The sequence below is a fragment of the Stenella coeruleoalba genome, assembly GCF_951394435.1.
Source record: "Stenella coeruleoalba genome assembly, chromosome: 12".
NCBI classification, from domain to species: Eukaryota; Metazoa; Chordata; class Mammalia; order Artiodactyla; family Delphinidae; genus Stenella; species Stenella coeruleoalba.
The window spans coordinates 52,086,710-52,102,165 of record NC_137158.1 but is presented as its reverse complement, the minus strand read 5'-3'; the positions used below and the strand labels follow the sequence as shown (position 1 = coordinate 52,102,165).

At 37.6% G+C, this 15,456-nt stretch overlaps 1 protein-coding gene across 3 annotated transcripts in view; it reads right to left on the bottom strand.

The window, feature by feature from the left end:
- Positions 1–15,456, bottom strand: part of SMPDL3A (sphingomyelin phosphodiesterase acid like 3A) — a 33,908-nt gene that overhangs the window by 2,784 nt on the left and 15,668 nt on the right. For 2 of the 3 annotated variants that reach the window (XM_079939568.1, XM_079939570.1), the window contains one exon: positions 12,518–14,051. In XM_079939568.1, coding sequence (XP_079795694.1) covers positions 13,734–14,051 — 318 coding nt within the window. In that variant the 3' untranslated portion in view covers positions 12,518–13,733. Of the gene's footprint in view, positions 1–12,517; positions 14,052–15,456 lie in introns of those variants that run through there. The other variant, XM_079939569.1, reaches the window with a different exon arrangement.

The window sequence follows — 15,456 nt, the reverse complement described above, 5'->3', positions numbered from 1 at the left end:
CGGCCTCCATGCACCAGCGCCGAATCGAATCTCAGAGACAGAGTTTTTGGTGAAATAGAAAAGAAGAGCTTTATTGCTTTGCCAGGCAAAGGCAGACACAGCAGGGTCATGCCTCAAAAACTGTGTGCCTCAACCCGGGGAGATTTGATGAGGAGCTTTATAGGATGGTTCAAGGGCAGGGTTCTGATACGGATCAGGGTGTATGTAGGGCCTGCACTCCTTTTATCTGGCCTCAGGTGGTTTCCTGATGAGCTTCGAGGTTATCAAACTGTTACCTTCTCTCTGGAACATCTTCCATTTGGCGGGGCTTTTAATTCTGCAGAAGACCTTAAAGATATTATTATGTGTATCCCTTGAGGTGGACCCAGGACCCTGCCCTGAGGCTGCACTATTGTTTCTTGGCGGCTTCTCCCTTGTCTCTGCATCCCCTCCCTTCCCTGTTTAGCAACTGGTTGAAAGTCTGTGCTTGGTTTCAGTAACAGAACAACCATCTAAGAATGAATACAAAGAAATCCTGTCCTACTCACTCAAAGTCTTGGTGTTCAACACTCAGCATCCAATTTTGCAGCATTACGAGAAGATTCCCTCATAAAAGCTTGGGGAGATGCTATGTATATAACGTTAATTTAAATATCAAGATTCCAAATTGCTTAGACAGGATAAATTCAACTAAGCAAGGACTATTCAAGGGAATAAGACAATATTCGTGTTCATTCATGAAGGCATTATTTAACAAATAATAAGTGACTGCCTCGAATGTCAGGCATCATTCTTGGTGGTGGGGATACAACCGTAAACAAAACAGAAAAAGCACCTGTCTTCATGGAGTTCATCTATATTATTGAGGGGGAGATAGCCAAAAACTAAAAATTACACAAAGGACAAGATCATTTCAGCTGTGACAAGTGCAACAAAGGAAAAGTGCCAAGATCAACTTGGGTGGTCAGATGTCTTCCCGGGTCCCCTTCACAAATCATGTCAGCCAACGAGTATAGCAAACATTAGGAGAGGTTTCCTTTAAGTCATGGAATGATGAAATGGTTTTCTCCTCTATGTTTTCTACATTTTCTAATTTTTTGCAATGAGGATGTTATTTGATTTATGTAATCAAATTGATAAAATTTATTAAATAATACATAAAAACATTCTCATTAAAGTTTCAGCTGCTAAAGATAAAATTAGGAGTTTCCTTTGCCAAGGGAAAGGAGACAGGCATAAAGTAATATTATAAATGAACTTTATTAAAAGTGACAGAAATGAACTTTATTAAAAGTGACCTTTATTAAAAGGTCCGTGTTTGGTGCCTCTGCTGCATAACGGGAACAAGTTTTCTCGGAAACAGTAATCTCTATTCCCAGAAGTATAAGACAGCATACTTCACTATTTTTTTTAACACAAATGCTTCCTTCTTTAATTTATGAAGAGTGTTATCAGCAGGGATACCATTGTTAGTTCCATGTGATCGTAGAGAGAATTCTGTGATTTTATCGTAGATAAGGAGCAAGAAGCACTTTTCAGGAGTTTGGTTCACATATTATGGGGACGTTAGTAAACCTCAGCAGAACCAAGCTCTTTTTTTTTAAAAACCTTCTTGGTCAAATGTTCAAACTCAGGTTGAAAACGTTGTTGATTGCCACAAAACCAACTGTGGACATGAGTCATCAACATTGACTACAATTCAGCAGGACATAAGGCATATTCTTGCTGCACGTATCTGGGAAGGAGGAACTACCATGAATGTTACAGTCCTCGGATGACAGGATCGGTAACCAGTGCGTCACAGGACTTTCATGTGCCGTGCCTCCCCTGACCAGTACTTGACATTGATGAGAAATGACACAGGTGAGGGAATGGGGACTAGCTCACTTTTTATTTAAAGCATACAGTCCGCTGTAAGCAATGTAATACAATCCAGAAGAGTACGAAACAGGAAGAAACAATCTACTTAATTTGATCAAAACCAAACCAAACAGAAGTGTTATTTTCTTTGTCTCTGCTCTGCTAATGCACATACAAGTTTCTAGATAAACATTAATATAACCACTAGAAAAATGGGGAGGGAGTTATAGGGGAAGGTTCAATAAAGTGCCAAAACAGATAAAGCTGATATACTGGACCCAAGTCTCGTTAAACTGTAATTTTTTCCCCTCAGTCTTCTGTGTCCCTTTGCTTCTCCCCTCCTGTTATACAACATCAATTAAAATTTTTTTCCCTTGGTGTTACAGTGAAGAGCATTCAGTGATTCTCAAGGAAAAACAGGCATCTATTTCTCTTTTCCCAGGCTTTCTTCTCTTTCCTTGAAAGAAAAAAAAAAAAAGAGGCAACAAGGAGACTGTTTGGCGCTGCCCAGTTCCCCATCATACGATGCTGATGTAATGAGCTGGGGGCGCCCTGACAGGCTGACTGAGAACTGGTCATGCTTTCTTCACACATGGAGCGGCAATCAGCTTACAAGTAAATCACCTCTGAGCACAAGCTTTCTCCACAAAGGCAGCCAAAGAGGCAGCATTCAAAGGCTGACAAAACATGCCTAAAGCGTGAAAGAAAAGGAGACACTGAGGCTGCTGGAGAGAGAGGCTTCCAACATTAATCCCCACCCTGTCAGGCACTGTGCGCACTCCAGAGGGAGCTTGACCGATGGAATACCATCTGAAGTTCACACTTGGAAAAAGCCACAAGTTCAACATCAGGAATGAGGGGAAAGTGTCAAGATATAGGATAAACAAATAAATAAGAAGAGGGGGAGAAAAGAATAAGAAGGGAATGCAGTGTTGTGTGGTGACACCCAGAGCTGATGATGTCTGTTGCATCTTAAGCTTCCAGTGAACTCCATTAATTATTCATAAGCGGACATTTTGTGAATTGCATACACTTTGCATGTCATTTACTTTCTAATGTAAACATTGAGAAGAGAGTCATTTCTTGAAAGTGCAAATGTTTTTTGCAAGAAACACTTTGAAAAATCGTAACACTGACCAAAGATCAACAAATGACATCTAAAACAGTCTAAATATAGTAAGTCTGTTCTTCCTGAGCAGAGACTGTTAGTTAATACTCTATAAATTATTTACAATCATGGTACTGGTGAGCTTAGAAATGAGTTGGACCAGAAGAAATGCACCAGCTCTCACTTACTCTGGTCCTGAGATCTGCACTACTTCTGCTTACGGGATACGTCATCTACTTATCTATCTACGTTACCTACACATTTGTCTGCCTATCCCTACCTATGCATACTTTCATGCATCCAACACTTACCAAGCAGCTCACATACTGCTTGTGGCTGTATTTACATCTTTGTCATATCATCACTCTCCTCTTCTAAAGAGACTTCCACAGTAACAAGTTACATCTTTTTTTTTTTTTTTTGGCCGCATCACACTGCCAGGGAAGTCCCCCGTAAGTCCCCTACATAAGAACAAGTTCCATTCTGAGAGCACGTTTGTAAGCCTAGTTTGTTTGTAAGTCCAACAAAGTTAGCCTAGGTACCCAACTAGCACAACTGGCTATATAGTACTGTACTATAATAGATGTATAATACTTTTCACACAAAGAATACATAGAAAAAAAACACAAAAAATAAAGAAAACATTTTAAATCTTACAGTACAGTACCTTGAAAAGTACAGTAGTACCAGCTACATCACCACTGCTTTTACTCTTGCTTCTGGACATCTTGGGCTTGAAATAAAGATACTGTACTACTGTACTCTATACAGTGCTATACAGTAAAGTGCACAAAAGCACAACCACTTGTAGAGGATGCACGCACGTGACAATGTATGCCAGACACGTGAACTAACTTACGTGATTGGACATGTGAATGCACATTCACATCTTTGAAAATTCGCAATTTGAAGGTTCGTATGTACATCCTTTTTTTTTTTTTTTTTTTTTTTTTTGCGGTACACGGGTCTCTCACTGTTGTGGCCTCTCCCGTTGCAGAGCACAGGCTCCGGACACGCAGGCTCAGCGGCCATGGCTCACGGGCCCAGTCACTCCGCGGCATGTGGGATCTTCCCGGACCGGGGCACGAACCCGTGTCCCCTGCATCGGCAGGCGGACTCTCAACCACTGCGTCACCAGGGGAGCTCCATAGATAAAATTTTAATGTAAGAATGGAGGTAAGATGAACCCAAATACTACTGCATGTGGGAAAATATGGGTTTTGCCGTGATTCTGATGGTTTAGCATCTCAGAGTACCAAACAGTAGAGACAAAATAAGATATCAGCTCAAGTCAAGCAGATCCCCTCATTTATTGTGTCTGGCATTTACTTACATTAGCCTATGAGGTAAACAGCAATACACATCCAACTTGAGGTCTAAGAACATAATGACTAAAACTCAGGGTTTCACTGTCTGTGACTTACTTAAAAATACCCCGTCAGAGATAACTGTTTTATGTATGTGCAAGTGAGTGTAAGCTTCAGCTCCCTGGCCAGTCCATTGTTATACTTAAAAGTTCACGTGCTGGGTGTTCAACTCACTTACTATCGAGAATGAAAGGCCTGAGAGTGGTCAATGCAAGTTCTAATCAGGAAGCTGTTACTCTTTGCTAATTAGAATACTGGATTTCAGAATTTTTTTTTATATTTTAATCTAGCCAAGGGTTTTTTTTTTAATTGAAGTATAGTTGATTTACAAGGTTGTGTTTGTTTCAAGTGTACAGCAAAATGATTCAGAGATATATATTTATATTCTTTTTTTAAGGTTTTATTTTCTTTTGAATTTTTTTTATACAGCAGGTTCTTATTAGTTATCTATTTTACACATATTAGTGTATATATGTCAATCCCAATCTCCCAATTCATCCCACCACCACCACCACCCCGCTTTCCCCCGTTGGTGTCCATACGTTTGTTCTCTACATCTGTGTCTCTATTTCTGCCTTGCAAACTGATGCATCTGTACTATTTTTCTAGATTCCACATATATGCATTAATATACGATATTTTTCTCTTTCTGACTTACTTCACTCCGTACGATTGTCTCTAGGTCCATCTATGTCTCTACAAATGACCCAATTTCATTCCTTTTTATGGCTGAGTAATATTCCACTGTATATATGTACCACATCTTCTTTATCCATTCATATGTTGATGGGCATTTAGGTTGCTTCCATGACCTGGCTATTGTAAATAGTGCTGCAATGAACATTGGGGTGCATGTGTCTTTTTGAATTATGGTTTTCTCTCAGTATATGGCCAGTAGTGGGATATATATATTCTTTTCTTCAGATTCTTTTCCATTATAGATTATTACAAGATATTGAATATAGTTCTCCATGCTATACAGTAGGTTCTTGTTGTTTATCTATTACATATATATAATAGTACTGTGTTATCTGTTAATCCCAAACTCCCAATTTATCCCCCTCTCTCCCCTTTCCCCTTTGGTAACCATAAGTTTGTTTTCTGTCTGTGAGTCTATTTCTATTTTGTAAATAAGTTCATTTGTATCATATTTTAGGTTCCACATATAAGTGACAATATATGATATTTGTCTTTCTCTAAATGACTTATTTCACTTAGTATGATAATCTCTAGGTCCACCCATGTCGCTGCAAATGGCATTATTTCATTCATTTTTATGGCTGAGTAATATTCCATTGTATATATGTACCACATCTTCTTTATCCATTCATCTGTCAAGGGACATTAAGGTTGCTTCCATGTCTTGGCTATTGTAAATAGTGCTGCAGTGAACACTGGGGTGAATGTATCTTTTCAAATTAGAGTTTCATCATTTCTAGATATATGCTTAGGAGTGGGATTGCAGGATCATACGGTAACTCTGTTTTTGGTTTTCTAAGGACCCTCCATACTGTTCTCCATAGTGACTGGACCAATTTACATTCCCACCAACAGGGTAGAAGGGTTGCCTTTTCTCCACACTCTCTTCAACACAGAAATGCATTTTTATTGGTGAAAATAATAGTCTGTGGACTAGCATGATGAATGTTGGAAATGGACTCTCAAAGGAGAAATTAAAGATATGCAAAGTATGTAGATTAGCTAAAATGGCATGGATAGATAGACGGATAGATAGACAGATATATAGACGATAGATGGATAGGCAGACATAGAAATATGTGCATGTATTTTTTTTTAAGAGACACTCACTCCTCCTATCATACATAAGCAAGGTAGAAGAGCCAGGAGGCCAGCAGCCTCACCTCTAAGGATGATATCTTAGACAATCCTCACCCTTTCTGCCTCTGAAGGTGAACTCCTGAGGGTTTTGAGCAGTGCCCCGTGAAGGCATATTGAAGCTTGAGTTCAGCAAAGAAACAACGTGTGCCCTTACATACTCTTACTAAAATATCCTCCCACATTTTGAACCAAATGTAAAAGTTAATAAAATCTCTACAATCAAAACCATGACCATAAAGCTCCATGTTGCCCAATGGGGTCAGATGCCACGGTAAACCTTCACGACCTGTTCTGGCAGTTCGGTAACCACTGGTTACTTGGAAATGACTTCTTGTTGCACAGCAATGCAGGAACATAAAACAATGACTGTCTTATTTAAAATTTTAACATTTTGTTCATGACAAATTATTTTGCATTCATTTTGAATTTTTAAAATATTATTTCTCTTGATTACTAAGTGTTTCGGCACCTCTTTAAATTTTGCACCAGAGGCTAACGCCTCAACTGCCCTGATTTTGAGCATCTGAGGAGGCTACAAGACTGAAATATTGTATCTCTAGAATTTTAGTGTTTGACTCTAGCAAACCTCTAATCCGAGGTAGTGTTCAAAGAACCCCAATGGATGGAGAATGGGATCTTCTAGAGACTATAAAATGAGCATTGTAAATAAAATGTCTGTTGTTTGATTTTATATGTTATTTTACTATTAAATATTTAGTTAATATCTATATATGTGGTATAATCTGGATGAAACTTGTTTTCATTATTATCTGACAGGCCAGAATTTGGGAATGGCTACCATTATCTGCCAAAAAAGAAGCTGAGAATAAGTTAATTCACAACACTCAAGGAGACAATGAATGGGATCAAGCGTAATGTATATTTTATCTCATTTAACTACATTTTTGTCGCACTAACTATGTGTCAAAGGTTGTTTTATATGCTTTACAAAATTTGATTCATAACAATCGTCTTTGTGAAATACTATTATTATCTCTATTTTACAAATGAGAAAACTCTCTTCATTCTCTTGGGAAAATCCAGAACTAGGTGCACCTCCTTTGAAACTGCATGACAGAAAAAGTCCACCATAGATATTATACAAAACTAATGTATCAAAAGGAAAGAAAACATTGAGCCTTTAGACCCAGAGAGGGACTGTATTTTTTTTTTTTTTTTTTTTTTTTTTTGCAGTACACGGGCCTCTCAGTGTTGTGGCCTCTCCCATTGCGGAGCACAGGCTCCAGACACGCAGGCTCAGTGGCCATGGCTCACGGGCCTAGCCGCTCCGCGGCATGTGGGATCTTCCCGGACCGGGGCACGAACCCGTGTCCCCTGCATCGGCAGGCGGACTCTCAACCACTGCGCCACCAGGGAAGCCGAGAACTGTATCTTTAAAATAAGTCATCTCAAGAACCAAAATACGTTTAGAAAATTCGTTAAAATCCTCAATCAAATGCAAAAACCCAAGAACTCATAACTATAAAGGTTCAGGCAAAATAAGAGAGCAAATCAGTAAGATTTAATCTACTACAGTATTTTTTTTGGAGGGGGAGAAAGTTTTATTATCAAGTTAATGTAAATCCTCTTAAAAACTTTGTTAGAATGCTTCTGTCCCACTCTTGGCTCAAATCTACTTAAACATTGCAGCACTGATTGGCACAAAATTATCTGTGGTTCAGAGAAATGTCTCTAAAGACTAACGTTTAATTATGTCCATTCTAAGAGTTTGTGGTATGAATTTGAAGGGTGGATATAATTTCTTGACTTAGATCCTCGTATCCTGATAGCGCTTTTTCCCCCCAACTTTACTGAGATATAATTGACATATAACACTGTGTAAGTTTGTGTACAACACATTGATTTCATATACTTATATACTGCAATAGAGTTAATGCCTTAGCATTAGTTAACGCCTCCATCATGTCACATAATTACAATTTCTTTCTGTGGTGGGTATAATAATTTTTATTTGTCCACTTATGTATATGTCTTCTTTTTTGTTTCAGGTTTCAATTACAGGCCCTGCACGTAACAGGCATTAAGAAAATGTCTGATGAATAAATGTATGAATCTACTCCTCCCTTTTCCATAAAAATAATTACTGAACATATGAGTAACTTAAATAAACCCAGTATGGCTTCTAAACAAGGGAGCCCCCAATTTGATATTCTGTGGTCTGTCATGCTCAAATGTAGAAGATAAATAACACCTTAAATGTACTCTTATTGAAAAGATCTTGTTTTGCGTCTAAAGCATAAAGATTCCAAATGAAAGATTTTGGTTCTTTCTTCTGTAGCAAACATATCCATTAAAATATAATGATGAGTAGACGGTATTTAAAATTTTTAAGTGACTTCTTTTATTTTCAAAGGATTTAAATATCTTTATATATCTAAAATCAATGCTACCAACTCTTGGCAAAAAAATAAAGGGTTAAAAGAAACTACGGATATTTCAGCTAAAGATTCCAGCTAGATTTTGAGGGGACTGGTGGTTAATGAATTTTCAGGTGAATAAAAACTGCCTCAGGCTGTTGCTATGGTGCTTTGATATCACTTGGCAGTCATTTGCAGGCTTAACAGGAAAGAAGACAAGTGAAGACTATATCACAACATTCCCTGTAACTCCAGTCCTTGTTCCAAGCACAATCCCATTGCTGTCTGGGTGATCTGAGAATAAATGCTTTCAAGACACACACATAAAAAGGGATTTTGTAAGTAGTATCCGGCAGGAACCTCAGTATTAATCTGCAAAATAACAAAACCTGCCTGACAGACTGATCAGAACATAGGTTTATCTTCTATGTTGTGACAGCCATTTCCATGTTTTTGCGATTATATGGTTTTAGACAAAGCAATCATTTTAGCAACTTTTTATCATTCTTCCCAAATAGCAAAGACTCAAGTGGACATCTTTGTAATACAGTTGTCAGTATTTCTGACCCTCTTGTTTTGTGACATGACAGTCACAACCCCTACTCAATAGTTTCTGGGAATGAAGTCCATTGTAATGAAGGTGATCCTGTTAAAAATATTTAAAATATTTTAATTGTTAAATCAGTTTTAGTTACGTGCAATGTGGTTCAAAGGCAATCAGTGTTCCCCATAAGCTGCGCCCACACGCGTGCGCGCGCGCACACACACACACACACTCATCACAGTAATGCGCACGCTAGAATGAGCTCCATAAAGGAAGGAATCTTCGTCTGTTTTGTTCACTGCTGTTTACCTAGCACATAGAACAGCACCTGGAACACCACAGGAACCCTATATTTGTGGAGAGAACTGTGCCATACAAAACACAGTGCTTGTGGCTTTATGTGTGTATAAACTGAACGTTCCCCAGAACAACACTGAAAAGTATGAGGTTCTGTTTTCCTTGACTTCATCTTCCATCTTCTGTACTTCCAAGTCCCTGTCAAATCTACTCTGTTCTCTGTGGGCATCTAACAATGTCAAAAATCATATTAATATTTATAACTTTTACATAATGCTTACAATGTCCAGAAACTGAACTATGCACTTTACATTTTCACTTAGTTCCCACAATAATGTTATAAATCAGGTGATGCTGTAACTCTCATTTTAATTGACGAGACAAACTGAATTACAGAGAGGTAAGTACCTTGAACTACACAAACTAGAATCCCTGACCTCATCAACTTATCATATGGCCTTCCGATGACTTTCTACTCACTAAGCCCTTTTCCTTACCAGCATGTGAGAGAACAGGCTACCCTTCTTTTCTTATGTCTCAAAATCCCCACTTCCCTTCTCAGTTCTCTTTCCCCAACCCGCCAATGCCAATGCCAGAATCCATCCTCTCTGTCTCAACTGGAATCAGTATGCTCTCAGGCACGTAGGATGGCTGACTAAACTTGTTACCCATTAGTGTAAATGTTTCCATCAATGGATTGCCTAAGCCAAACATTTCTATCTTCAACCTTTAATCTCTGATGCTTAATGATAATAATAGATGGTTTTATCTAGTCATTAAGGAATTTGGCCATCAGCAAGAAATGGAGAAAAATATCTCCCAACATAGATATAATTTCATTAATTTGATACTGTTCATTATAAAGCTTACTTACCTATTTGTCAAGCATTGTGTTAGGTGATGGGGATACAAAGTTGGGTAAAGCAGAGCCCTGTCCTCTCAGAACTAAAGGAAGAGAGGGAACAGAGAAAAATGGCATTGATGTTTCAAATAAGGTAACGATGGTGGCCCCAAGGAGAGCACATTAAGTGTGCCTGAAGAGGTTAGATAAGTTTTGACAACAAAGGTAGTTTTTATGTGAGGTCTTAAGAAAAACAATATTAGAGAGAGCAAGAAATGGGGGACTTTAGATTGGGAAAAGGAACAATGTGAGCAAAGGTGAAGAAATGGGTAATTGCATGGATGGACCTAGAGGGCATTATGCTAAGTGAAATAAGTCAGACAGAGAAAGACAAATACTGTATGATTTCACTTATATGTGCAGTCTAAAAAAGAAAACAAATGAACTAACATAATTCAACAGAACCAGAGTTATAGATACTGAGAACAAACAGGTGGTTGCCAGAGGGGAGGTGGATGGGGGTATGGGTGAAATAAAAGAGGGAGATTAAGACGTACAAACTTCCAATTATAAAATAAATGAGTCCGGAGATGAAATGTACAACATGAGGAATATAGTCAATTATACTGTAATATCTGTGTATGGTGACACATGGTAACTAGACTTTTCATCGTGATGATTTTGTAATATAAAGAAATATCCAGTCACTATGTCATGCACCTGAAACTAACATAGTGTTGTAGGTCAATTATTCTTTAATTATTAAAAATATATGCATATATAGATACAGAGTAAATGCATCAAACTGCTCATGGTCATTACCTATGAGAGGTGGGGATTATGGGTGATTGTTACTTTTTACTTTATCCTTTTATGTATTTCTAGTTGAATGCAATGAACATGTATCACTTGTAAAATTAGAAAGAAAACAATAAATGTCATTAAAAATGAAAAATAAATAAATCTCAACCTTATAATAAATTAGGAAATTGAAATATATGCTACATCTGAAGCTAATAAAAGAATAGAAATTAATCCAACAAAGTGTACCACTTTAAAAAGGGGAGAAAAGAACACTATATAAGAGTTTCAGTTCTGTCTTCACCAGTTCTCGACACTGTCAAGTTTTCAAAAAACAATTCAATTGGTGTGTAGTAGTAATTTATTTACTTTAAAATTTTTTTTTACTTTTTAGTTTACATTTTTTTAAATGACTAATGTTGTAGAGTATCTTTTTACATGCTTGTTTGCCATTCGTATTTCTTCACGGGTGAAGTATTTGGATCTTTTGACATTTTAAAAAATTGGGTTGTTTTCTTACTGTTGAGTTTTGAGTTATGTATTTTGAATTCAAGTAAGTTATCAAACATACATATTGAAAATCTTTTGAAATGTATAATTACATGTGTGTTTAGAAACTGACAATCTATGTTAATTAGAATATGGGGTGGTGATGGGAGCAAAGAGTCTTCACTGAGGCAGGAACAAAGGCTACAGAAACCAAAAGGACCACTGGGTCCCTAGTCCTGCATAAAGAACAGTCCTCCAAGCCTACAAGGCAATGGTCAGGGGACACTCACAGCCATCTTCCTAAAACCACCAGTTTGGGGAACGTACTATGTATAGCATAGAATGCAAAAGACCTGAAGTTTTACAATAAAAGAGAGGAGTTTTATACTGATTTGTTTAAAATTAAATAACAGATTGTAGAAAGAAATTTGTTTTACTAAAAGTTAAGGATGATGAATCACACTACATTTTCATGAGGAGAATTTTGTAAAACAGGAACTTCAGGTATGCTTTGAAAAACTAATTATAAAATAAACATGATCCTTACCTTATTATTTCTTTCTGTGTTCATGGAAAGGTTGCCTAATTATGCTTAACACACATAATTGCTCCAAGGAGAAGCAACCCAAGTAGGGGATGCTGTAGCTTGAGAAAATCCATTCTCTACCAAAAGAATAGATAGCTCATCAATAACTGAATTAATACTATTTTTCCTTTCCTTAAGTGTCCTTGATGTTTGTCTAGAATGATTTAGGCAGTACCAGTGGGGAGGCAGGCAGATGATACATTCCTATAAGTAAGTCATGTTTATTCTTAATAAATTTTAAATATTGTAGAAACAATCACAGTAGTAGAGTCTGAGTTGTCTGGCTGCTTTCTTAGGGTACTAATTTATTTTTTAAAAGAAATCCTTAAGTTCTCAATTTAGAGATGATTAGAATAGAAAAATGTTTAAAGAACTAGAGGAATTCTTGGGTAGCCTGTATCAGCTGTAATACACTATAGTACTCTTAATCTGTTGCTCTGTGCCCCTCACACTCCCCGCCAGCCCTCTCCTCTTCTAGTAATCCCAACTCCCTCATAACACAACCATCTACCAGTTTCTCCAGCCAAAAATCTAGCAGCCATCCTTTATTTCTCTCTGCACTTTAGCTCTTACATCCTTGCCATCGATAAATCCTGCTGCTTCTACTTACCAAATATATCACAAAAGGGCTACTTCTCTCCACTGCCAGCACCTCAGCACCCCCCACAGTCCCTTCTCTACTAGACTACTTCAAACCCTCCAAGCGTCTCCATGCTTTCATTATGAATCATTCTCCGTAGAAGAGCCAGTATCATCAACTTTAAAGGCTGGATCTCTATAGTACTTAATATATTTAAAAATATATAAAGAAAAATAGAGCTAACATTAACATAGCCACTAGGAAATTGATTGAACTAGGAAAGAAAACTTTACCAACACATTTAAATCCCCTTATATATCTCTCCCCAATCAACTTTCCCATTCATTAACCTCCAACATTCCTGTATTTGATGTTTACCAACACACCTCTTCTGAGGGAATCTATTACATGTATCTGTAAGCAACATATAAATACTATTTCTGCATTTTTAAAGTCTGATAAAATATTTAGCCATTCTCCCGTGACATTCTCTTCCTTAAAACTTAGTTCTAAAGAGGACTCCCCTTCACTCACAGAATGAAGACACCTAGTGAGGTCATGTCCTGTGATGTTTCATAGACTCAGAGATGGCCCTAACGTGACCTTGGTGTTTTCCCAAGAGTATAGATAGTGCATAAACAGTGTCAACCTCATGATACTTAAAACTGTCTGAACCTCAGTTTACACATGAAGTTTCCAGAAGAATGAATTAAAAGACTGAAAATTATCATATTAAAAATAATTCATCATACTTAGGGAAAAGTAATTTGTCTTATCGTATAAATGACAATTTCAACAAGAGTATAAATTAAATGCAATTATATAAACTGGAAGATAGGGTATTTACATCCAAACATCATTCTAGTAATGGGCAGTTTAGATACATTCGATATAATAAAAATTTAGGATGTTAAAAATATCTACATTTTGGGCATCATAAAAAAGCAAAGACAGGAATTCTTCCTGCCCACTCAGGAACTCACAAATTTTTGCATAACAATTCCACAAACTGATCTCAGAAACAGAGCAGTGATACATTTTCTATGAGTACAGGCTGTGAAATACTATGGATCGTGCTTTATATAATACTGTTTGAGGCAATCTGTATAAGAAATAACATCAAGATTCATAATTGCACAAATCTGAAAGGCCTTACATTTCTCATCACAAATTACCCTACTGTCATAACTCACAAAGAAGTAATTGTAGTATTTTATAAACTGTTTACTGTCTAAGATTGCAAATTGTTTAGCTAATTCATACAAACTTTTTGGCTGCAAATCTTCAATGTCATAGGCCTGGGTCAGGGTATACTCCAGCTTCCAATTAGATTTCCCCTTTAGATTAGCATCTGTCAGGTTCAAGTAATACTGTAGCACATCCTATAGTTAAAAAGAGTAACAAAGCCTGGTTCGTTTTTTGGCATATGAAGTACTACATATCAAGAAGAGTTCTTATTAGGATTTATGTGACATTCTTAATTTAAAGTATAGTCATTTTAAGAAGTGTGCATTGCTTTTAAAGAAAAAGAGTCCTGATAGAAAAATCTATATATTTTTTCATTTAAAAAATAATGAGGGCTTCCCTGGTGGCGCAGTGGTTGAGAGTCCGCCTGCCGATGCAGGGGACCCGGGTTCGTGCCCTGGTCCGGGAAGATCCCACATGCCGCAGAGAGGCTGGGCCCATGAGCCACAGCCGCTGAGCCTGCGTGTCTGGAGCCTGTGCTCCACAACAGGAGAGGCCACAACAGTGAGAGGCCCACGTACCGCAAAAAAAAAAAAAAAAAAAAAGAAAGAACATCATACAAAATAATCCAACTATACAGAGGGACTTACAAAATAAAAAGCGTTCAATTCACACACATCAGAAGTAACCACTGCTAACAGTTGTATATAAATCAGTCACATGCAGGAGGTGGCTTGTACCAGCCCACAAATGCTGACTGTCAAATTTTCAGGCATCTTGCAAGTTAGTTGGTATCACTTTGGCAGCTTGAAATTGGCCATGATGGGAGTATTTATTCCATGGAAATTGGCAAACACTACAAATCAAAGCACTTTTCCCCCTGCCCGGTGAACCAGCTGTTAAACATTTACCAGCACTCCAGTGTGCTGTTCTAGACTTTATGTACAAAGAAATATAAGTATTTAGAATATATATACCTATTTCCTAACTTTTTGGCTTTTTCAAAAAATGAAATTAAACTATACAAACTGTTTTGCACTTTTAAAAATGATATAGTATTATATCAGGTACATCTTTCTATGTCAGTATACACACACACACATGCACACACACGTGTGTGTGTATCTGAGATTCAGATCCAAAAATAGGCAACGAATAGTTGTAAAAGAATTCCTTTGGGGACTTCCCTGGTGGAGCAGTGGTTAAGAATCCGCCTGCCAATGCAGAGGACACAGGTTCAAGCCCTGGTCCAGGGACCAGGGGAGATCCACGTCCAGGAAGATCCCACATGCCATAGAACAACTAAGCCTGTGCGCCACAACTAATGAGCCTGCGAGCCACAACTACTGAGCCCACGTGCCACAACTACTAAAACCCATGCACCTAGAGACCGTGCTCCACAACAAGAGAAGCCACCGCAATGAGAAGCCCCCACTTGCCGCCACTAGAGAAAGCCCACGTGCAGCAACAAAGACCCAATGCAGCCAAAAATAAATTAATTAATTAATTAATTTTAAAAAATTCCTTTGGACTATTTTCTCAATTGTTTTATCTCCTCATTTAATTTAATGTTTATGGATTAAACTAGATTTTTTCTGCCCT